Below are 23,194 nucleotides of genomic sequence, written 5' to 3'. Positions count from 1 at the left end.
GTAATTATAGCTTCACAAAAGTGTTTTGTGGGAAATTATTAACCAATAGGAAACAATGCCTCATGGTTTAGAGGTCATATAAGCAAACAAAAAAAAAAAAAAAACATCTAAAAATTGCATGACGCGCTCAAGTTAAAGCGTACAAGTTAAATTAAGGTTAGTGGAGAACAAGGGGGTGTGCATACATATTATAAATAGCCAGGGAACATTGAGTCTGCTTAAATTATAGAGGATCTAATGGGTACAGATAACAGGGGGTAACTGTGCCTACCATTATCTGAGCATGCCCATTAGGGAAGGTTCCTGTTGCATCACCACTGATTGGATCTTGGCAGTTTCTGAGCCGACATCTGAACGCATCTTGGACCTGAGTAGAAGGGGATCAGTTCATTAGCATGTCAGCAGTGTTGCATGTTAGTCACTCACATGTAATTGTTGCTTTTGTTTTTTGGTCTTATCAAGTTGTAAAATGTAATGTATATTCTTTAGATATAAAACCTGTAAGAATTTTTTGTCACTTTTTTTCAAAAATCAATCAGCTGCAGCTAATTTACTCAATATTTAATAATAATAAAAAACAAAACAAAACAGATGCACAGTTTGTATTCCAAGTCACTAACAGAGATCACATGTGAAAAGAAGGCGGCATTTAAATCATCCTCTACCTCTCTCCGTAGGACACAGTGCACCATCACAATGACAAAACCCTGCAGTGAGTCAAAGACGGCAAAGAGGATCTGAAAGAGGATGGAGCGCTTGTCTGTCATGGCGAGCACCGCAGACATCCAGGTCAAAGCCAGCAGAGGTAGGACGACACAGGAACTCCACAGGGACGCCCTGAGAGAACAGAGGAAGGGTCGTGTAGAGAAAAACAAAGACGAGCACGATGGTGTAGATAAATATTATCAAGGTCTGGGAGTAAAATCTCCATCACAACCTGTTTACTCCATAGTGACAGCAGGGCATTAAAATATATCCCTGTGCTGTGATTCTATGTACCGTGAATGTAACTGGAAATTAAATTTGCATTGCAGTGGATTGCAAGGTGGTCAAAACTGGATATGTGGACACGGCGTACATACAGAGTCTCCTCGTAGCATCGCCTTATTGATTCACAGGCACTGACAGGCACTTACATTGCATTGCTAGCTGTAGTTGCTGATAAAGCAGTTGTTGATACAACACCACATTTGGCACACTTGAGGGTTAATCCTGTATGCGGCTCACTCATCTGTCTGTGGGATATAGAGACAACATCATGACAAACAATGCAAACAGCCACTAACCCAACTTTAAATTTTCCCCGTCGTATTAGCAACAGCACAGGCAGCCGATGTGTGGGCGTTTTTATGATTTTCATCTTGGACTGATTCTGCCAAAGAAATACGAAGCCATGTCGCTCCCAAGAGAGATGTGACCTCTTTATGTTTGTGCCTCTAATTTCTTTTCAAGAGCAAAGAAGAAGGAGGACGTTTCCACGTGTATATATGTATATTTTTGCAAGAATAAAAAAAGTTTAGAAGAAAAAAAACTGGTACTAACAAGGATGTGCTGTCATACCCTGCTCGATGCTTCAGCTTCTTGTCCAGGATGCCATCCCTGGACACTAGTTTATTAAACACCAAGATACCGATCACCATGTTGACCTGTCAATAGAAAGGGAACAGGGATGTTTGCTTTCAATAAATCAGCTGCAACAAGATTATTCCACAGCCAATGTTAAACATAGTGTTTAATTTCCCAGCTGGACAGTCTCCATAGGTAGCAGAAGATTGATGTTATTCTATTTTCTCTCTCTCAGTTTTCTCAATGAGCTTTAACCTCTAGCTTCTATTGTTTGCTCTTTTCTCTCTCTCGCTCTCCATTTCAGCCATGGATGAGGTTTGCCCTGCACAACAGCCTGAGGAGAAGATCCGCCTGACAAGAAGCACTCGTCATCTCAAATGTACTTCCTCTTATTATGATCAGAAAACTGAAGGAGCTTTACAGTAACTGGGTAGAAAATATTTTAAAAACATTAAGCTACGGTATATTTAAAACCCCTGTAGCTGAGCTAAAGAGCTCATTAAATATTCATGCGAATACATTTGGGGAAGTTTTTACTCAACAAGTGGAAATGTGATTAAGATGTTACAATGTCAATACAGCAATAACAGCAGCACAGTGCGGTGGTCCTTCTCACTGCAGATGGTTGCTTCTGAAATTTTTGCAGAGACTAGCTTGTGTTCCTCTGAGGTACATTGCAAATGAAAATCACAGAAAAGCAAGTGTTTGTGTCACTGATGCTCAAACTAAGACGTTTAGTCACTTTCAAAAATATTTATAAGTCTGAAACCATTTTCTTTCAAATCCCACCACAGAATAGAAGCCTGACAATGAAAAATATCATTATATATCCGTCCTCTGTCCCTCTGACACAGACTTAGTGATTTGCATAATCACATTCTTTGTGTAATTTTCTCTGTACAGCTATGTAAATACAAGATGATTAAAATACGCCAGTATATTAGATTTTGGACAAATCTAATGCATAAATACTTAATAACCTCAAAGCTACATGAAGGACCATTATGGTAAATGAAAGGGAATTACTTGAGCACATTGCCTGATGGGATGCTCATTACTTTGACTTTGAAACCAGAGTGTGTTCCTCCTGATAGACATTTTCATAGCATAATTTTGTCGAGTTTCAACACAGCATGATTGTACCACATTCATACCATATCATCATCAAATGATGTTAAATTATGCTAAGCTCTTTTTTTTTTTATCTGCAGTGAAATATACATTATTCGAACAGGATAATACTGCATATTACATACTGCTAAGAAAAACTCGCAGAGAAGATATCTGCACTTTTTTATTCCTGTGGTGCTGGCTGATTTTCAGCATTTTTTTTTTCCCCTTTTGTTGTAAATTTCCCTCATATTCTCAGCATATGAAAGCAAAAACTGGACCCTGATGACTGAAACATACCAGAACAACAGCAGCTGCAGGTCCAACAAAGGCATACAGGAGTCCACCCTCCAAAGAGAGCCAACAGCTGCAGGGAAAGCAAGAAAAACAGTTAACTCCCACTAAGGCATTAACATCCAAGTTAATGGTGCACACCAGCATACAATTGTATTTTCCTCAATTGTCAGGAGAGAACTGCCATATGCTGTAACTCCATATCCAAAGTTTCACAAGGTAATAAAATGCTAAAGAGATTTTAAGCAGTGTTTATGCGTTTGATATCCAGCAGGGATACAACTCACATGAAATTGGGTTCTCGCTGTGCTATTTTGAAATTTGATTGGGTTCATGGGACTTTGTTTATGGTACTATTTAGGATAAGTAAGCTACTGCAGAAGCACTTAATCATTACTCCTAAGCGTTACCGTGAACCTACACTGTGTGTGTGCTGAAAAGTGAATCTATATAAAAAAGAAGAAATAATAACTTACTATGAGGGTGTCCCATAGCCCTTTGTTTTGGTGAATCCCATTGAAACAGCAACAACTAAAGCTGGTAATCCTTCAAAAGAGAAAACAATCAATAATTATTCGAGCAGTTCTAGTCGCCTGTCAGAGCTGAGAGCATAAACCCACTTCAATGCAGAAAAAGCCAGCCACTGTGCCTTTCACTCATTAAACAAAGTGGGACTAGATTGATTCCATTAGGAGCCTCCACATGAGACTACACAGACATCTGAGGGTAGATGATCAGCTATATGCATTTCAATAATTCCATCAACATATTGTACAATATTCCATTAAGTGGCAAAGGAGAACACACAGTACAAAGCTTTGACAAAATGGCAGCAGTGCATCGAGTCCAGAAAGCCATGTAGTGAAATTTCATCACTGTACTGTGAGAAATTCCACCACCTTCCACACCTTTTATGAGAAGGGTTTTGCTGTATGGCTCCTCATTATAGATTGCTGTAATTGATTCCGTCCTTACTACTGTGTGCTCGGAATATTAACGCGTTTCCTCTCAGAGCAGCGCAGGCAGGTGCTATTGATGTAATCAGTTTCCTGGAGGCACGAGGCGAAGACCCTGTGGCCATCCAGTGCCTCTCTGCAGTGCTGAAGAGGTAAAGAGTGCCGAGTGTACACAAGCATGTCATAAATTACAGTGCAGGCAACAGCCTGGTGGAGACGCCGCACTTCAGACAGACTGAATTAAAAGACAACAGGCACTGTGTGCTGCATGTCACTTTGTAGATCAGTTTTGGAAATGTTGCTGTGTTCTGTTGAATACAGATCACAATCTGCAGAGCATTAGAGAATTCGATTTCTAAGCCATTACATGTAAAACTCAGGCTCATATTTTGTAGTGCAATGCATGTTTAATGTCTTACAACATGACGCTGTCATATTTATCGTCAAATTGTCTATCATGGCGTTTTTTTGTTTCAGAAATCTATGTGATTGTAGAACAGCCTTTGTCCATTTTTTATTTTTTTTTGCAGCAAGCAGTGGCACTGCAATGACTAAGAGAGCCTTGTTTGTTGCTAGGTAACAAGAAGAATGAGTGTGGGCTCTTTCATAATCAAATTGATTTTTTTTTTAAAGGAGAGATTTCTAGTAGTCTGTAAGGAAGAACTGTTTGGACAAGGATTCATACTGACATTTATCAAATGAAGAGAAATCTTTAAAATTTTGATACAGATATTTTGCCTGCCTGTTTATTGACAGATATGTGTATACACTCATATTTACCCCTGGATTATGAGTTTATGATTTAAATCTGTCACAATACAGATAGGAAATGCTTCATATTGGTGCTGCCTCCTTTATTTGTTTGGTAATACATGAACATTTTGCAGGTAAACGCTGCAAATGATTGAACATTAGACTCTGCCATATATGTAATTATACAACTCTGTCTGAAATCACTTTGTCAACATACATTTATTGCATTAGCTTTGCAAATATTCCAACCTCCTCTACTGTATGTCCAACATCTGTAGATAAAATGTATTCTGCTGCAGTGTAAATGCTCAGCTCACACCGTCTTTATCAGACATAAGGTCATTGCAACCTGCTATTGGAGAGCAGCACCAGTCTGTCTGCCCCTGCAACTGCTCAAGGCCGGTCCATTTACCGAGCCCTCAGAGAGCTTGACTGGAGCACAAAGGCATCACAACAAAGAGGCTGAAAGGATGAAGATCTAGCTGCCCCACAGAGAGGATGAGAATAGCGGACGGAAGAGATGTACAGTTACTTGGAAAGACACCTCGGCCAGACACAATGGGAGATAAATGGCAGCTGCAAAGTATGATGGGAGATAGTGGAGACAAGTCGCTCACTTACCCCAGCCCAGACACAGAAAGCGCTTGCGGATGAGCCGAGTCCGAACCTTTCCCGTCACTGCCATGTAGGACTGCCAGGCCTCTGTGAGGACCCAGCAGAAGGATGCCAGGAAGAAGAAGTGCAGAAAGGCCGTTGTCATGATGCAGACGCCCTGTTGATAGGCGAAGAAAATTCACTTAGTTCAAACTGAGCTTCACCTTCACAGATATGAATGTTACAAGAAAACCATCAGCTTTAAAACAGCTATTACATAAAAATGTGTTATATTAAACCAAAAAAAAAAAGGCTATCAGATTCCACAAGTACAGATTCCTGTGAAGCAAGAGGCTCCCTGCAGATACACATCAATTATATTGATATTCCTTCATTTCCTTGAACTATTCTTGCAGGACCAACACCATTTGCCTGTCTAGACCATCCGCTGAAGTCCCATCTTGTGCAGTGAATGAAACAAAGCATCGGCTTGAGTTGCACCAACAGAGGTGGCAATAGTAGTTAAGATCAGAGCCAGGCTAGCTGACACAAAAAGCCATGGCGTAGCATTCCTCTGCACTAACCCTCATTAGTATGCTGGGGATCCCACCTGGAGGCATGTGAGCCAAGGTCAATTGTTTTACACAGACAGAAGGGAGGAGGGAAAAAAAAAAAACACAACTGCTTAAACGATACAGAATGCATGTGTCTGAGGCAGCAGATTGCGGTGAGGCTTGACAGCATAGTGGCACTTTTCAGCTTCATTAGCTTGTCCATCTTTGTTCCACGAAGAGGCATCTCCAAATGGGATTGTTTAGAAGAGGATTAGAAATAAAGAAGTATCCTTAAGAATCTCGTCACTGCACGCTGACATTTGTGAGTGAGAAGAGATTAGACTTTTTTTTTCCCCCTCACCCGTTCAAATTGTTTGCAGTGTGAAGCTGTGGTAATCTGAGTAATACTGTACAAAGAGGGAAAGATTGAAGTGTATCATCTCGTCCCAGGGCGTCCACACCATACTGTGAGATCTCCCATACACTTTACATTCCCACTGCGAAAGCCGCACTAAATCCATTCATCCCCTGTAGTGTTCACGGGGTTCACACGAGACAATAATCCTGCCTAACTTCGTTCCTGGGAAGTGGGAAATTCTCTTTAACTGCACCCATGAGGGATATTAATTACATAAATGTAGACTCAGGCAGAAAGCATTTGTTAAAATTCACGTAGGAGGCATTCAGGTGCAGTATGTGTTTCATTTTTACAGTTTCTTTGATAGTCAAATGTAATGTGCACGTTTTTGTTTTAAAATGCACAACTTTAGCGGAAAATAAGTAACATTAGCAATATAATCACCTTGCTTGAATTGACGCGATGAAATAAAGACATACTACGTTTTAACTTTAGAGTGCAAAGTGGTAACAGCATAATAAAGCAGCAATGTCAGATTTACAGTGTGTTCTACTGAAATTTTAATTCAACATCACTTTTACATCAGCCATCGTGGATTTTGCCAGGTCAGTTCAATGTGTAGTAAAGTCACTACTGGCCCTAAAAACTAGCTGCAAAATAAGATCTACTGGGGAATAAGGCTGTGTTATTGTAGCAACATAAATGGTGAGAGCCACGTTAGCAAAGCAAAATATTAGTCAGGTTTTGACAGGTTCCAACTGTTAAATAGTCAGCAGCATACTCACATTTTGTATTTTATCAGTAGATATTAAACTAAATAAAGAGAACGCCACTCCAACTTTAAACATTTAGACTGTTTTAGGCAAAGAGTCACATTTTCTTTCATTATATTATACATTTATGATGCTTATAAAAATGCTGTTTGGTATTTAAGCATAACAAATGATCCTTTTTGGGGGGACTTTGACTTAAGATACTTCAGAGCTGCTAATGCCGCAGATGGAAGTATCAAAGCAACACAAATAAACCAGAGCACATGACGCTCCCATGACGCATTGCCACCTGCTCATGTGGCAATTACAGGTGCATACAGATGCTTTTTGTAGAAATCACAAACATTCTGTGCTGTAAATCTTTGTTTAATAAGCTGTGAATAAGAAATAGCATTTGTGTGCTTTAACACAGCAGCATACCACCTACTATTGAAATACTCGTGCCTTTCAAAATGGATTTAAGAATTCAGTAGCCTGTATGTTACACCACTGTGCTGCATGCATGACCAATCAATGGGAAAAATCTTACATGAAAGTGAAAGCAGCAATTTTACAAGCTGATTTTGAAATGGAGACAAAAGAAGAAAGGGGAACCTTGCGGGTCTGTCGTACACAGTAGCTATACTGCCTGCAGACAAACACCCAAAGCTAATTCTGGTGTTGCTGTTGCTCATGTGCTGTCCAAGGTGCTGAAAATAGAGTCTGCCTTGTTTCCTGGAAACAGGTCATATGAAAACGTTGTGTTTCACGGTTCACTTGGAAGCCTATACCATCCAGCCTCATTAGACTTATCAAAATAAGAAGTGTGCATTTGGAAATAGAGGAACGACAGCATATGATGATGACACAGATTGGAAGCAGGCGGTAATACAAAAATGAGGTTGAAACCTAGAGTTCACATTGCCCTTTAGAAAGGCAAATGCCGAGAGATGTTGAGCACACAGTGTCAGTATCCATGGAAACAGAGGAACTGAGGAAGGGACCACATTAAAACATTGCAGAGCTGACAGACATGGAGGTAGGGGTAGGTGGTGACAAAGTGTACTTCAAACCACTCCAGTAATGGCAGTTTAAGATGAGGACAGGAAATTTGAAGAATTTCCTACCATGGCCCAACTAAACTCTGATTTGGGCTGAATCTTGATACTCTCTCGACTATTAGGGATGGAAAGCTAAATTGCCATGAACTGAAAAAGAACAGTGACATATTATTGAAGCGAAACATGAAAAAGGGATTTCAATTTTGCTGACAGTACGGTTGAGAACACACTCTTCATAAGTGGATTAAAAAATAACGTTGGTGATTAAACTATTTTCCTCAGAGCATCAGGCACTCTCACTTACTAATCATTATTCACTATTTACTTATTTACATCATTTTCAGATTTATTAATTAGTTGTACAAAATTCAGCTACATTTAAGGCCATTAACAGTGTAACGTTCAATATAATGTCACTCTCATTTCATCAAGCACTTAAAGAGATTTGAGAATTAGTTTGTTCAGCCAATAGTGTGGTATCTATAGTGCAGTCCTGCAGAGAACCTGCAACATTGTTTAAAATGTGGAAGAGGGAAGTCAGCCAGACCATATAACATCACTTTTATCTTCCCAACCATTCTGGATCAATGTAGGAGGAGGAGGCTGGTTGTTATTTTGACTGAAGCACCCTCCTTCTGAATCAAGCAACAAGTGCCCCAGTGCTTTATACAGTCGGTGCTTGGCTGGAGGACATTAAAAAAACCCCAAACAACAGAGTGCTTGTGGTGGTGGTGGTGGCAAAGTGTTGTTGAACTGCAGAAAAAACACTGCCACAAAATGTACTGACTTTGCCACTACAGTCAGAAAATGGCTACTTCTACTTCCCGTTCTGTGGATGTATCTCACACAAAGCCGGAGTGATTTCTGCCTACTTTATCTCAATATATAACACCCCCAAGGCTTTAAACAATGCAAACATAACCAGAAGATTCCCGCTGCTGTAAAGCTGCTGCCACGTCTGTCAGAATGAACTGTATGTTGATTTTTGCAGCATTTTTCTTTTCGATTCTATACAACATTAATTTAACTACAAAGCTCAACCTTCAACTGGAAGGAAAAGGATGAATATATTCCCTCTTTCCTGCACCTCATTATAAGAGAGGTCAAGCTTAGTGTACTAAAAATATACTGTTGCAGTTAATGCATGCAGAACATACAGTGCATGTATGCTCCTTAATCATGTCTATTTTCTATTTTATGCCTATGACATATATATAGAAAACTTACAATGTGTAGATGTGGTTTTACCTAATAATGCTGCACCATTAGTTTAATATTCTAATGTTCAACTTCTTCATAATTGTAAGGACATTCACTTTTACCAGGTTACTGTACAGAGGATTTGCTCATGCATCCAGTAATATGCACCATTCAAACTAAAGTTGGCAATATTAATCTCCTGACACAGATTTATGCAGATAAGGTGCAGAAAGCTTTCCCTCTTTTCTCCTTCCAATGGACTTCCGATACCTTGACCCTCACCCACCTAATGTATTTTTTTCTGCTCATTACAGTGCTGAACATTTTTACAGGAACATCCTCTCCATCTCCAAGACTCCCAAATTCTGTCTTCCCTGGCAATGCCAACAGCGCTTCTTTGTTGGTATCCTTTTCTATAAACCGAGATGAACGACAGAGGACAAAGGAAAAGCACAGGCAGGCAAAGGTGACTCACTGACTTCCTGCTCCCAGAGGACACCTCCACAGCAAAGAGATGATTTCTATTAGACGATGAGCAACTCCGAATCCACAAACAGTGGAGCCAATTATATGCACTTCTTACAGGAGATGGAGGAAAAACAAGCGAGGCAGTGTCAGGCAGCATGGCAATTAAACCCACACAGGGACTGTGCTTTCTCCTCTTGCTGGCCTACCACTCTAACACTGGCTTCTACAGTATGTCTGATCAAACACATGAAATATTTCTCAAATATTATTACAACAGGACATTCAACAGAGAACAAAGGGACGATAATAGGAAATACATTGTTCTGGAAGTTATATATATATAGAGTGCCGTGGAGCTTGAATAAATATATTTTACAATTGTGAATAGTGGAACTTGACTGGTTTGGTTTTGAGGTGTCCAATTAAGTTTGGTTTGGGTTCTTGAGGCCAGTCAGAAATAAATGTGCAAAATTCTGGTTTAGATATCTGAAAACTTTAGATCAGAAAAGTTTAGATCAATGTATGTTTCAGCGTTTTGTTTAACAGAATATACTATAGGGTTTGAGTGCAACTTTTGTATTTATAATGAAAAATAATGAAATGTAGCTTTTGTTTTTCATATTTTATTGCTAAAAAAGACTGAATTAAAAACAATATAACTGGCTGTGTGTTTCTGTACATATACAGCATCTGATTTCACTGTATGTATAACTATAAGGATTCATAACTTTTTTTTTTTTTAACCTGGCTTGACAATAAACATTAAGACATATTAAAAACCTGATATGGCACATGTATTGATCAAATTAGCATTTATTTGGGGTGTATTTCTAGCCACCTGATAAATGTAAGTCCGATATTTACTTTCTTTTTAGCTCCATCCACTCCTGCTCCAATATGTTTGCCATAGCTTTGTTTGTCTGTGAGGTAGCACTGGGCAGACAGAAGGTATACCCGAGTTTGTTTTTTTTTTTTTAAATTTTGCTTTGTTTTTAACAGAAAATAGCTGTCTGCCATTGCAAAAACACAAACCATGAGAGTGAACCGACATAGTGAAGATGGGGACAAGAAATAGCTAAAAGGTGCTAAAATATTCAGCAGACCTGAAGAGAACCTTTAAGTCACGTTATAATTCTCTTTGGGTCCCTTTCACATTACAAAGAGTTATTTAATCCCATTGTTAATAATAAAACACTAATTCATGCAGCTTTAATGTTCCGTATTAATAACAATGCTGCCCCACTACAATTAAAAAAAAAAAAAAAAGTTTGTCAGCATTGTGTCTTTGGCACCATGTGAGTCATTCAAGGTGGTGCGTTGAGTCAGTCTAGAAGACGCCAAAATGACATCTTCAGTATGTCAGTGGATTTACTGAAAAGCGCGTAATCTCTTTGCAGATTTCATAGACAGATATCCTATTAGAAGCATGCCGAGTGAGTCTCCTATGTTAAGTGGAGGTCCTCATAATCAAGGCAGGAAATGACTGGAGTCTTGATTAAATCTGACAAGGCTTCAAATCAGTTCAGCTTTAAAGATGCCCTAAAGCTTTGTGCATTCATAGTCTTGGCTATAACTGTCTGCCAGATATGAAGGGCCAGCAAGGAAACAGATGAACTTATTGTGTGTGGATGCTGTTTTTCTTTTTTTTTTGTTATTTTATGAGATTAAACTGATCTGCATAAAATGAACCAATGCAGTTTCTGGCAAATGGCTACAGTCTGCGTATTTTGTCCATATTAAATCCATACTGTCATAATGAGTCAAGCGCTGTCAGTTTCAACATGGGGAACATTCAGGAGGAAGCATTTTGACTTATGGAAAGGATATGGTCCAATATGAGCTCCAACTGCTGCTGGCCCATCTGCTCCCAGAATACAGTGAGTCATGCATAGAAGTAATGTAAGTAGCCGTGCTATACAGCACCAGTGAATGCACTTTGTAATGATAGAACACACAGATTTTTGCAAACATTTTACAACATTTTTGGCTGTGATTTAGCTGCACTGCTGAACTCTTCCAAAATCTACAACTGCTGCTATGTAAGAAAGCCCTGATAGTACAACAGTGGCTTATTAATGAGGCGAAAATCTAAAGAGAATAGATTAATGAGGAGAAACAGTGGGAGATAATGAGATGAGGGGAAAAAACACTGTGTCTCTTGCAAAAGGTAAAGATACACAGAGAAAATGGTTACACAATAAAATGCCTGTAATCGGACAATGTGTCATTCTGTAGTGCTGCCAAATGACTGAGAAGGGCATCTGTGTGGGCTGCTTGTAAATCCCAACTACTTTTTGCCAAACAATCTTTTACATTAGCCACTTGTTTACTGGCCAGTTACGAAGCTAGAGAGAGGGAATGATACGTTTTACTGGAAGCAGCCCTTCCTTACTTAGAGCAGTTGTCCTTTTGAATCCTGCTGTGGCTTGATCTGATATTCAGCTCTCATTGACATCTGAATAAAAACTTTTTTTTTTATCTCTTTGCAATGTCTTTGAGTCACTTCAGCAATACACAGTGCTCATCATATCCAAGAAGAGCTGAATACCAGTAGTTTTACTAAGATTGACCTGTGCACCATGTATCCTGGTGTGCATAATGCCTTCCTTTCTGCTTCTACAATGTCGAATCTCCTCAACTGAGGAAGTATCCTGACTTGTTAATGATTGCTCTGCTTCACATTTGAACCACAGCAATAAAACCATCTTCAGTATTCATCTCAGGGAGCTCTGACAGCCCGTTTTGTTCTTCTTCTATTTCTTTTTTTGGTTTTCTTTACGTCCTCATGCTTTTAATTGCAATTAAATATCATCACTGTTTCCATGCCAACAGATTGGGGTTGTCTGAAGTTTACCAGAGGACAATGTAACACCTGAGTGAAGACTAATGGTCCTGAGCCAATTCGCTGGTAGATCTACATCTTATGGAGGCATGAGAAACACTTCATATTCCATTTGGATTAAATATGAAAGACTTCATAGTACAAGACCAAAAAAAAGCAGAAGAGCAATTTGCTCGAAAAGTGGCAATAACCTAACTGTTTTATTCTTTTTTCATATTGTCAAAGACAGAGATGGCATCTGGTATTCAGAAGCTGCTATTTTGTAGATTAGTCTTCTGAAAGTGAAGGATGAGACTGACTATTGATTCAAATCTCAGCATTTTCAAAAAAAACCAAAAAAAAAACCTGAATAAATTTGACATTTCTCAAACTGACTGTGAACAGGTTAATATGGTGGCGTTTCTACTATTTACCTTATCTTCAAAACTCATGGAGAGGAGCCTCAAGATGAAGTGCACAATACACCCGGTAGGTACATTTTCACACATTGCAAATGAACCCCTAAGGATCTCACAGAAATGCTCACAATGGCCAGTATAAAAATAAAGAACACTGAGCTGTGTTACCTACCCAAGGCCACATTAAAGCATCGCTTGGATCTTTCAAATGTACCATTATTCTGAATGAAATTCAACAACCAGTGTAACACTTTGTAAACTGTGCCCAGTAAATCCTTAAATGACACTTACTACATTGTGGGTCTGCGTTTGTCCGACAAGGATCAGTATGTTGGAGCAGATTATAGATAAGCAGAAGTTGAGCAGGATGATGGATCGTTCAGAGCGAATATATCTGAAGAAAACAGGCAGAAGCAACCATATCAGTGTGTTCCTTCAGCTTGTAGTTGTCAAACACATTTAATTACACGTTAAAACATGAAAAATGCTATAAACTTGACTGAAACATTTTGTGGTTGATGCATATGCTTCAGAAGTGTTGCAGTTACCTCCATAGCACAGCATAGATCACTGACAATGTGATCAAGGCGAGGCAGGACAAACCACAGCCAACTATCAATGTCACAGATGGGACCCCTGAGTACTCCATGGTCTGTGGAGGAGACAGAGGAAGACAATCCAGTCAGTGGGAGGTTGGATGTGGTTCATGCAGGACAGTAAATCTTTATTATTGCTTAGAGAGGGAACCAATCAAAACAAAACAACACCAGTCTGAATGGTCCAGGGTGGGTTGCTTAATCTACTGTGAGGTTTGACGGTGCGTGTGTGGGCTTAAGACGCATGCCCCAAACTTTCCATCCATTATGATTTGAGGTGATATTATAAAAACAGTGAAGCAAGGCTCAAGTGCACTAAAATAGTGGTTCTGATTTCTGTTTTCCAAGTCACATTTGAAGCCAGTGGACCCAATCACAGGCCAGCACTTGATGCTACCTTTACTGTACGCTAATAGGGTTCAGTCAATCAGACCAATAAGGATGCACTTTTATGGCAAGAAAAGATGCCAAATTTGCTGTTGCATGCTTCAGGCCTGCTCGAAAAGCAAGTAATAGATTCCTTTTTGCTCCATCTGTGCACTAATACAGAGGCCAGAGTGTAAGGATGTCCTCACTGTTAATTACTGTATCTTTCTCAAGGAATTAGACTCCTCTGTTTCCTTTACAGGAGTCTGATTACAGCACATGAGCTCTAAATGGGCTTTAATAATCACACCATGCCAATTACTCGGGTTTTTTCTTTTTTGATAGAAAACAACACACATAATGGCAAAAGTCTTATCTATATCTGTTACCAAATGTGCATTTGATTGACGAGGAGACACACAAGCATCAGCATGCACACACCCTCCCATGCATCCACAGTTATCTAAATCTATGCATAAACTAGAAAATACCCCCCACCCCCCCAACCCCCACTATCTCCCCTTACCGCCGAATTACTATTTAACAGGATTAGCGCAAGCAAAGATTCAATTTCCATTCTCACCAGCTCACACACACACACACACACACACACACACACACTGGCGCACACACACACACACACAAACAGGCAGCGTTTCTCCTTTACATTAGCCCATAAAACCCACACTGAATAACAAATCAATAGCCTACTTACTATTTCTCTTGGTTGCTGAGCCAAAATGGCGAAGGTAGATACACGATCACATAAGCATTTCGTATGGGATGCATCTGTGAGCACCGTTTTACATCCTTTTGTGGACCAGGCTCCCCAAGAATCGTTCCTGCAAGGAGGAGGCAGAAGGCAATTAGAAGGTTTAATTCCAGCGGTGACACGACTTCACAGGACTTATCGACATCTCTTCGGCGTTTTTTTTTTTCTCTTCCTTCTCCCCTCTTCTGATTTATTTAATTACTCGTACGAGCTATGGAGATTGTTGTATTGAAATAATAAAGGGAAAAAAAGGGCGAACAGACAAATCGACACGGCTCTTGTGTGGCTACAAGCAGCATTTCAGCTGGAGCAGATAGAGAGGCAGAGACACGGAGGAGGGGGAGGACGCACGGAGCTGTCCAAGCAGACCGGTGCTGATTGATTCGCTGTACGCAGATAAATACCAACTAGCCTGCTGGTACCAAAACACCGCTATTACCTCTCATAATACTTCCGATTAAAAGCGTTTATATTTACCTGTATGTCCCTCTGCGTGGTTTCTATCCCTCTAGATATTTTCCCCCAAACGACAGTATCCAAATTTCTTCCTCCTCTCCCTGCCCTTTCCCCCCCTTCTCTCCCTTTTCGGTTGATTTTTTTCTCTCTTTCTTTAATTAGCAGCTTTTCTTTTTTTCTTTTTTTTGAACGCTTCCTTAGGGGGATTTTCACCCTGGAAACGGTGGACAGCATTAGATTGATACTCTGTTCCTCTCTGCTAGCGTAAGAGGGGGGAGGTTGATACAATGGAGGAAAAAAAATTATATATATATGTTGTGAAACACACGCCGTCGCAGGATCTGCTCACTCGCGTCTGACAACATGACGGGAATAAATGATGCTTTTGGATAATTCCTCAAAACCATGTTTTGTTTTTTTTCCTACACGAAAGTTGTCGCTCTTCGGTGCGAAGCGCTCGACAATAAAAAACCACTGCAGAACTAATATCACCCCGCGGAGGCAGCGCAAATGGTTGCAGCCAGTCCCCACTTCACACCACCAGTAGGTGAAATGAAAGGAGCGTCTCTCTTCTATTTATCATTCGCCGAACTGATTCATTTTTTACATTTCTTTTTGTCGTCACAAAAAAAAAGGAAAAAATCATTACTGATTAAATATCCAGTGTGGAAACTTTTGTGACGCATGAACCGGACTGTGGTGCGTCTTTCTGCTGCAGCCCCGGATTAAGATTCGAGTCACAAGCACAGACACCTGTTGTCCTGCAAGACACCTGGCTGTCTTTTCACTCTTCATTTCATGACAAAAGACCCAAACAAGATGCATACCGCTGATTTAGGACAATGTGGAGCATACTGGCTGGTGATTTGTGAGAGCAGGAGTGCCTGCTGTGGGAGGCACTCCTGCTTTGTCATTTGATCAATATGGCAGCAATATTTATTATTCCTGGAAGGGACCTTGGAGCCAGTTGCAAATTTCCAACCAGGGCCAGGACCAGTACTCTGGGCTGTCTGTGCACTGCCATAAAACGATAAATGAACCTTTACCATATTTACCCCCCTCCTCATCGCTTCTCCTCTTAAGTGGGTTGTGGCTGTTCTTTGTAAACAACTGGTGCATGTTTTTATTCACCCCAATATGCACACAAAGGAACAGCGAGAGGCTTACAGTGTGGAGGTAGCTTAAAGAATTCTTAAATGAAAAGTGGTTTATCAGCAAAATGGCAGTATCAGAAAACCTGAGTAAATTAAATGCAGTGAAGAACAACTGAGTGAAAAGTGCGCCTTACTTTCTAGCCACTATAAAGCGACCATATACATCCCATACTCCCTAATGGAGTAGAGCAAATATCTCACAGAGGAGACAGCTGGAGCCATGAACCATGTCTACCGGAACAGAAGGCTGCGGCATTTTGCTGATTTAAATCTTAAGGATTTCTATAATGGCTTCTCAAACAGGTTCTCATAAGTGCAACACCATAAGGGACCCATTAAAACCTCCAGTGTTGACTTGGACCTTATAGGGACAGAACACGTGGAAGACAGCTGAATTTCTTTAACCTGGGTGCAAAATGGACACAAAACAACATACTTAGCAATCATCAAAGGGTGAAATAAAGACCGACATGCCTTAAAAACTGTAAACATACACATCACATCCATTTATTCCCTCTAGTCATGATCATGTCCACTCACAACCATGCTGCTGATGAAGAGCATGTTGGATTTTCCAGCTTTTCATCAGTAAAGGTGTCTGACTCTCTCTTGAGCTTCCAGCTTTAAAATTAAGATTAATGTTGCTTTAAGCCCGCATGATAAAAAAGTGAGTCGTAAATCCCAGAATTATAGGAAGGCTTCTTCTGCCCATAGTCATACAGCATGTGATGGAAAACAACATTTTGAGCTAAAAACACACACACACACATCCTTCAGCAGTAATGCAGGCCTTTCTGTAGGTGGGAGAAAAGCCACGATTAAGTCTCCGGGTGACCAACAAACATCAGACCCTTCACCCAGCTGCCTACTTGAGATCAAGCTTTGAGTAGGAAGCAACAGCGCACTCAAAATCTGATTGTCACATTCAAACCCAAACTCACTCTCCGATGCACACTTTCTAGTGATGTGACAGACAGATAGCATATATTTGAAGCCTCTGCTTCTTGATAACTTTGGGATGAATCCACACATTTCCCCTGCTGAGCACTCAATCTTCAGCATGATCTCTTCCTAACTTTTGACTTGCTAGATGTTTGCTTCCCCTCTTTTGTGCCAGAGGGAGAAGCTGACAGGAGAACATCCCTGACTGGGGATTTATGTACGCCACGTTTGATGTGTTGTCTGACCTTATCTGGGGTTTGGTGGCCCTAAACTCTAAAATGTCCCCAAGAGAAAGTGTCAGTGTTGATGTTAACCACGCTGAGTGGCGATGTGACATTCATCACATACCCCTTTGCTGACCACTTTCCGCCGGTGCAGTGACGTATCGACAATTTTGTATCAAAACTTGCAAGACTTTGAATTTATGACAGAATTTTTATATATCTAGGTGTCAGGATGTAAGATGAATGACACCAGTGACATAAAAGGCTGAGAAAGTTTGAGGCACATTCAGTAGTTAAACCTCTGAGTCAGAGCAAAACTCCTATTAGGTTTGTGTTTCTTGCTTAACCTTGACAGATTCACTTCCTTTTGCAATCTTATTACTAAACCCAAACCTTTTGCCAAATGCCTATGCACTGTACTCACTGTATGAGTCAAACAGTGAAGCTATGCATCCTCATCATTGTCGAAGATAAAGTAAATAGTGCAGCTGTTTCAGGCTAAATGACCAAAGGAAGCTGCAGCCTTTTAGCCAGGATTGTTCTTACATGTCAGATGGCATATGAGTATTGCTCCCCATATGTATCTTTAGGCATGCAAAAACCTTTTTAAATTCCTTGCATGCCCACATTAGATTAGGGGTGGGGGCTTAAAGAGTGTCTTAGGCTATGCACTTTAGGCAGTTTTATAAAGTCTTGTAAGACTGACACACAATGACAGGCAGAGGAGGGTGGGGGCTATGCTGGGAAATTATTCCATCCATCTTGGATCTCTTGATGACGGGCAATTTATATCAGCCTGTGGGCCGCAATGCGTGTGTTAACTGAATGAGGAGAAAAGAAAAATGAGTCCATAATATTATGTAGCAGGAAAACTCTTTTTCATTTCAGAGTGGGACAAATGTCACAAAATGAGGTAGACAAGCAAATTTGGATTTGTTAGTGAGGACGAGAATAACTCTGCAGGTGCAAATGAAATGAAGGTGTCATGCACTTGCTGAATAAATAGATGAAGGCCCAGTATGCCGATTAGCACTACAGTCAGTTGGTATTCAGTGTATCAACCATTGTCTGCATTACATTGCATTTATTGCCAGATTAGTGGTGCAATATCTTAATAGGTGTTTGAAACTATATGGCTAGTGAATTAGTGAAAGCATGAATTCCTCCACAAGCTTTGCACTTAAAGCTATATAGAAATACATAAAGTCAAACACAATAAAGTCAAACTGTTCATCGTGTGAAGCAGCACTGAATTATTACAGGACCATGACCCTGCTGCATTTGTACTTCATGTCCTCCCTTGGTGTGTACATGTGATTTACCCCAACCCACATCCTGTGCTCCCATAGACACAAACACAACAATACCTCCCATTGTCAACTAATGCCTAGTTACAGTCCTCATAGTCCGTCATGAGTCCTTGCTTGAGCGAAGCTTCGAATTGCGGTAAATATTGTTCACATTCTTACTTCTTGCTCCTGTCAATGACCTTTTACTTTACACTGACATTATTATTCTGTCTACATCCCGTCAAAATCAGAAGCGGCTTAAATTCTTTACAAATGAACCCATCGGAAATAAAGACGCTCCTAACATTATCATTCCCATATCTGCATTGTAGATAGTTTTCATTCAAAAGCATCCCCCCTAAACAGCTAAACTCTTTCCACATGGGTCCCTGGGACTTAATCTTATCAAGTGTGAGACTATGGAGCAAATGTGACGTTTTGTGAGTCTTGGGTGTGACAACTGCTGATCTCAGATACGGAAATGTCAAAGAAGCTTGACTTCAAAGAAGGAAACCATGAGACAGCCTTTTCAGACTAAAAACTAAAATCAAATAAAACCTAAATGAAAGATAAATCGGAGATATGGATTCTGAGCTCTAAAAATGCCTCACCAGCTGCAGGTGGATTTAACTGTTTACAATACATGTCTAACATTTTAAGTAGCTCGACACACAATAGATAAAATTATCCCAGTAGAGATACAGATAGTATTATTCATTAGAGTGCATTAAGGAACGAACAAAACGCTCACCTAGTTTATTAGAAATATGTAATTATAAACTGTAACATAGGATTTAATATTGTATGTAATTTAACCACATGGATAATACCCCTGATCTGCATGTCATAGATGTGATGCTAAATGCAAAATCAGGTTAGAGGTGACTGCATCAGTGCTACATCCCAGCTAGAGCTTCAACACAGCTTGCAGAGTAAACTAAAAGACAAACTTTTAGATGGTTGATTCTACTTTGCAGTTATATATTTTACATATTTCAATTCAACGCTTCCTGGGATGCTTTAGGTTTTTTGGATGTCAAATAAAAAACAAACAAAAAAAACAAAAACAGGGTTTGCTTGTACTAAACATCAGCGAAACAAAGCTGGAATATAAGCACATCAAGCTGAGCCCATGGCACTAAACATATTTTTTGGTGATGATAAGGAGATTTTCTCTTGGTTCGTAGACTTTGCAGCAAAGTGTTCGGTGTGGCCTGTTTGGCTCACATTCAGGATCTCCAGATGTTTATAGAACCTGAAGCTGTGGCAGCTGCTTTCACACACAACATGTAAATGATTAATAAGTTTTGATTCCTCAGGATTGAGAGTGTTCCTGGTACATACATTGTATGAACGGTATAGCATTTAACAACCTCAATATATGAACTGAGGTAATTCATAAGTAAAAGCTAAAGCACATGTTTAATAGTGTTGTTTTTGTCAAATCATTCTAAAATAGTGCACTTTTTACCTTTTAACGCATGCAATCATAGGTCTCCTCTTATTAAAAACTGTCTCCTTCATTTTATTATAAAGTTAATGTTATCATTTAGCATATGGCTTTGTAAGATATGCAGAGTGACCCATTATTTAATTAACCTGAGTACAAAATGAAAACATTTAATCCTGTGGCCTGAATCTCAACACAGTTTTCCACTACAGTTATGGAAATATATCCCACATAATTAGTCATAAAGACTGAAATGTAGTTAAATCGGATATTTAATGCTAACAAAAGAATGGCAGAAAATATATAATGTATTAGATTCAGGGTGCTTTAAAGGGAAGAGAAAAGATTTAACAAGATGAAAAAGATCATCTTTAAAGGTAAAAAGGATAATAATAAAAATGGTGCTCTGTAAAAATACTGTGTTTCAAAGATAATTTAAAGAAAGGTCAAGGTGCTGACTTGCAAATCCTTATTTAAGGATATGTAAGCCTTTATTGATAAAGGTTGTCCTTTTCTGTTTGACGTCTAGTCGCTATAAGACTCTGCTGGATAATCTAAAAGGGGATGCTAAAGCATTAAAATGTCAGAAAGACACTCACATGGCTTTCCATGCACTGCTTTACAAGCATACAGAGGATTTTAAAAGCATTTAATTGCAGGGGAATGCCAAAAAAGGGTAGAACCAGTTTGTTATGTCATTCTGTAATTCTTCTTTTCTTGCCAGTTTAGTGGCAGCAAGAAAGCACAAAAGAGCTTAAATTTATAAAAGTGATTACAATTTGTAAAATGGGATTAATTACTCTCCATAACTATTTTAAAAAGATGAGTTCCAAGCTTATCTGAAAAGCAATCTGTTTAAAACTCATCCTGGACTCACAACGACAGTGTAATATTTCTAGTAAGTATCATAATTTTGCATTTTTTTTGATAGCTAGGAACAAAGTAAAATGAGTAGATTGGTAGATTAACTCCCCCAAGCATTTGTTTTTGAACACAACACGGAAGTTAACTGATCTAAAAACCACTGGGATGCGTTTCATATTTTTCCCTTGGCACAGCGGAGGGATATTGGTAATTTCAAGCTTGTTTGATAGCAGAAAATATTGACATTTGAAAAAGTAATAAAAGCGTATGCATCTGACCTGTTTACACTCAGTGCTGTGGAGCTGCAGACTTGAAGTATTTTTTGTAAAAGAGTATTTTTTTTTTTTTTTTTAAAAAGAAAAAAAAAACAAAGAAAAGATATTGGTTATCAAGGCTCTCTGTGTATTGTGGATATTTTCCACAACACTGTGTGCTTATTTATATTATCCTTTATTTTCTTTGGTACTTTAAGGTCATCACTAAACTGGTCAGGTGAAGCAGTGCAGGGCTGGAATATAAAATCTAATCAAAACATAACAAGTATATTTCATTAAATATAGTCCAGACCCTCACCTGATGGGAAATCTACAACAGTACATCTGACAGGTGAGTAAATTTTGCTCATTTTACTTGCAAAAAAGATGAACTAAAGATAGTTTGGTAAGCAATTAGCTTGTCAAGACTGATTTCTGCTTTAGCATTTAAAGAGATGTAATCATTATGATTGTACGAATTATTATGTTCTTCCTCTGAATATTACAAATAATCATTGGTGGGAAACTAACTCAGCTCCTTTGTAAGTGCTAATAATGGCAATTGACAAACACTCTAATGTTTTTAACACTTCAATATTAGAATTGGAGCTAATTCAGTCACTTTAAGCTTTTTCATTGTTGTTTAGACTAATCAATCCCTGTGCATCTCATATAAAAGCTGATGAATAAATTTGAGACAGATTTACAAATGCACTGACTGTTTTTTTTTCCACCAGTGCAAATAATCAATCCAAATATCAAGATGTGTTTACAATTAGCTGGATCATCTAGTCTCAACAAATGTAAATAGAGCAGCTCAGTATCCACACGTTCTGTATCCGGACCACAGTTCTCCCACTTGTGAACAATATTTTCCTTCTGTTAATTGTTACAGCGAGCACTCTCATTTGGTTTGAACCAACATGGCTGACAGATGGTGCATTACCCCCTGAATGAGTCCTGAGAGTGGCTGCTATTGGGTAGTAGGAAGAGCCAAATGTTTGAAATGAAGATGATTATCATACCATAGAGTCATTTGGTGGGTGCTCTGATTAAAATGACTTGGTGCAGATCTGGGGGTAAAAAAAAAAAAAAAAAAAGAAAACGTGGATATTGGTTTATGAAAGTCAGAGAAAGAGAATGGAGCAGAGTTGTCCCAGTTGTATCTTTGCTGTTCAAAAATAGACTAGTTGCCCTCAAATGCCGTGATACAGGACAGACCATGCACAATTCACATGCTACTTCAAAGTAAAAGACAACAACCTCATGTCAGCTGTTGTCGGAGCTGCTTCATACACAGTTGCTGTTTGCTTTCACATTTCAGAAAACATATTTCTAGTGAGTGCTCATCCAACTTCACTGTTAACCAATGAATGACTACACACAAAACATATTATAAATATAATTGTCTTTGTTACAACTGTTACACAGTATTGTGCATAATTCCTGTTTTAGAAAAATCCATCCAGTTCTCCATCAAATTAACCAGACTGATCTTGGGGTTATAAAGATGAAGATTAAAATTCTGGTAACTGGTGGTAACAGCAAGTCTAATAATATTGGTCCTTCAGTTGGGTTTGAAAGTTGTGTATTGACCGCCGGGGTACAAGCACGCTGTGAGAAGCTGCTCTGTAAGGAACACAACAGATGAGGAGAAACTCTTGTGTATGCACCCAAACAGGCCATGTTTTCATCACAACATCACTGCCAGACACCAAATGATCTTGTTTTTTCTTCTGTATCATGTCCAGTGCATGCGTTTTACTCCCCCCCTGTGAATCCCTTGTGCATTGATATGAGCTTTTAGCTGGCTTGCCTCCTGCCTGCGTTCCCTGACCCTGTATTTCCTAAAGCCTGTGGCCCTTCAGTGGACCAGCTGAGGAGCCTCCTTATATCCTACATCTTGTTTTAGATCTCACTT

The 23,194-nt window shown here is 39.3% G+C and overlaps 1 protein-coding gene across 10 annotated transcripts in view; it reads right to left on the bottom strand.

Moving 5' to 3' along the window:
* Window positions 1-23,194, bottom strand: part of adgrb3 (adhesion G protein-coupled receptor B3) — a 109,561-nt gene that overhangs the window by 6,338 nt on the left and 80,029 nt on the right. For 7 of the 10 annotated variants that reach the window (XM_055018938.1, XM_055018934.1, XM_055018935.1 and 4 more), the window contains 10 exons: window positions 14,584-14,710; window positions 13,455-13,558; window positions 13,198-13,300; window positions 5,301-5,451; window positions 3,447-3,516; window positions 2,977-3,043; window positions 1,543-1,646; window positions 1,137-1,235; window positions 666-837; window positions 272-367 (listed from right to left, as the gene is read on the bottom strand). In XM_055018938.1, the coding sequence (XP_054874913.1) occupies window positions 272-367; window positions 666-837; window positions 1,137-1,235; window positions 1,543-1,646; window positions 2,977-3,043; window positions 3,447-3,516; window positions 5,301-5,451; window positions 13,198-13,300; window positions 13,455-13,558; window positions 14,584-14,710 (1,093 nt within the window). The remainder of the gene's footprint in view (window positions 1-271; window positions 368-665; window positions 838-1,136; window positions 1,236-1,542; window positions 1,647-2,976; window positions 3,044-3,446; window positions 3,517-5,300; window positions 5,452-13,197; window positions 13,301-13,454; window positions 13,559-14,583; window positions 14,711-23,194) is intronic. The other 3 variants (XM_055018940.1, XM_055018936.1, XM_055018937.1) reach the window with 1 other exon arrangement.

Source organism: Amphiprion ocellaris, chromosome 16 (genome assembly GCF_022539595.1).
Source record: "Amphiprion ocellaris isolate individual 3 ecotype Okinawa chromosome 16, ASM2253959v1, whole genome shotgun sequence".
Lineage (NCBI taxonomy): Eukaryota > Metazoa > Chordata > Actinopteri > Pomacentridae > Amphiprion > Amphiprion ocellaris.
Note: the sequence above shows the minus strand (reverse complement) of the source record. Positions and strands in the feature narration are given on the sequence as shown.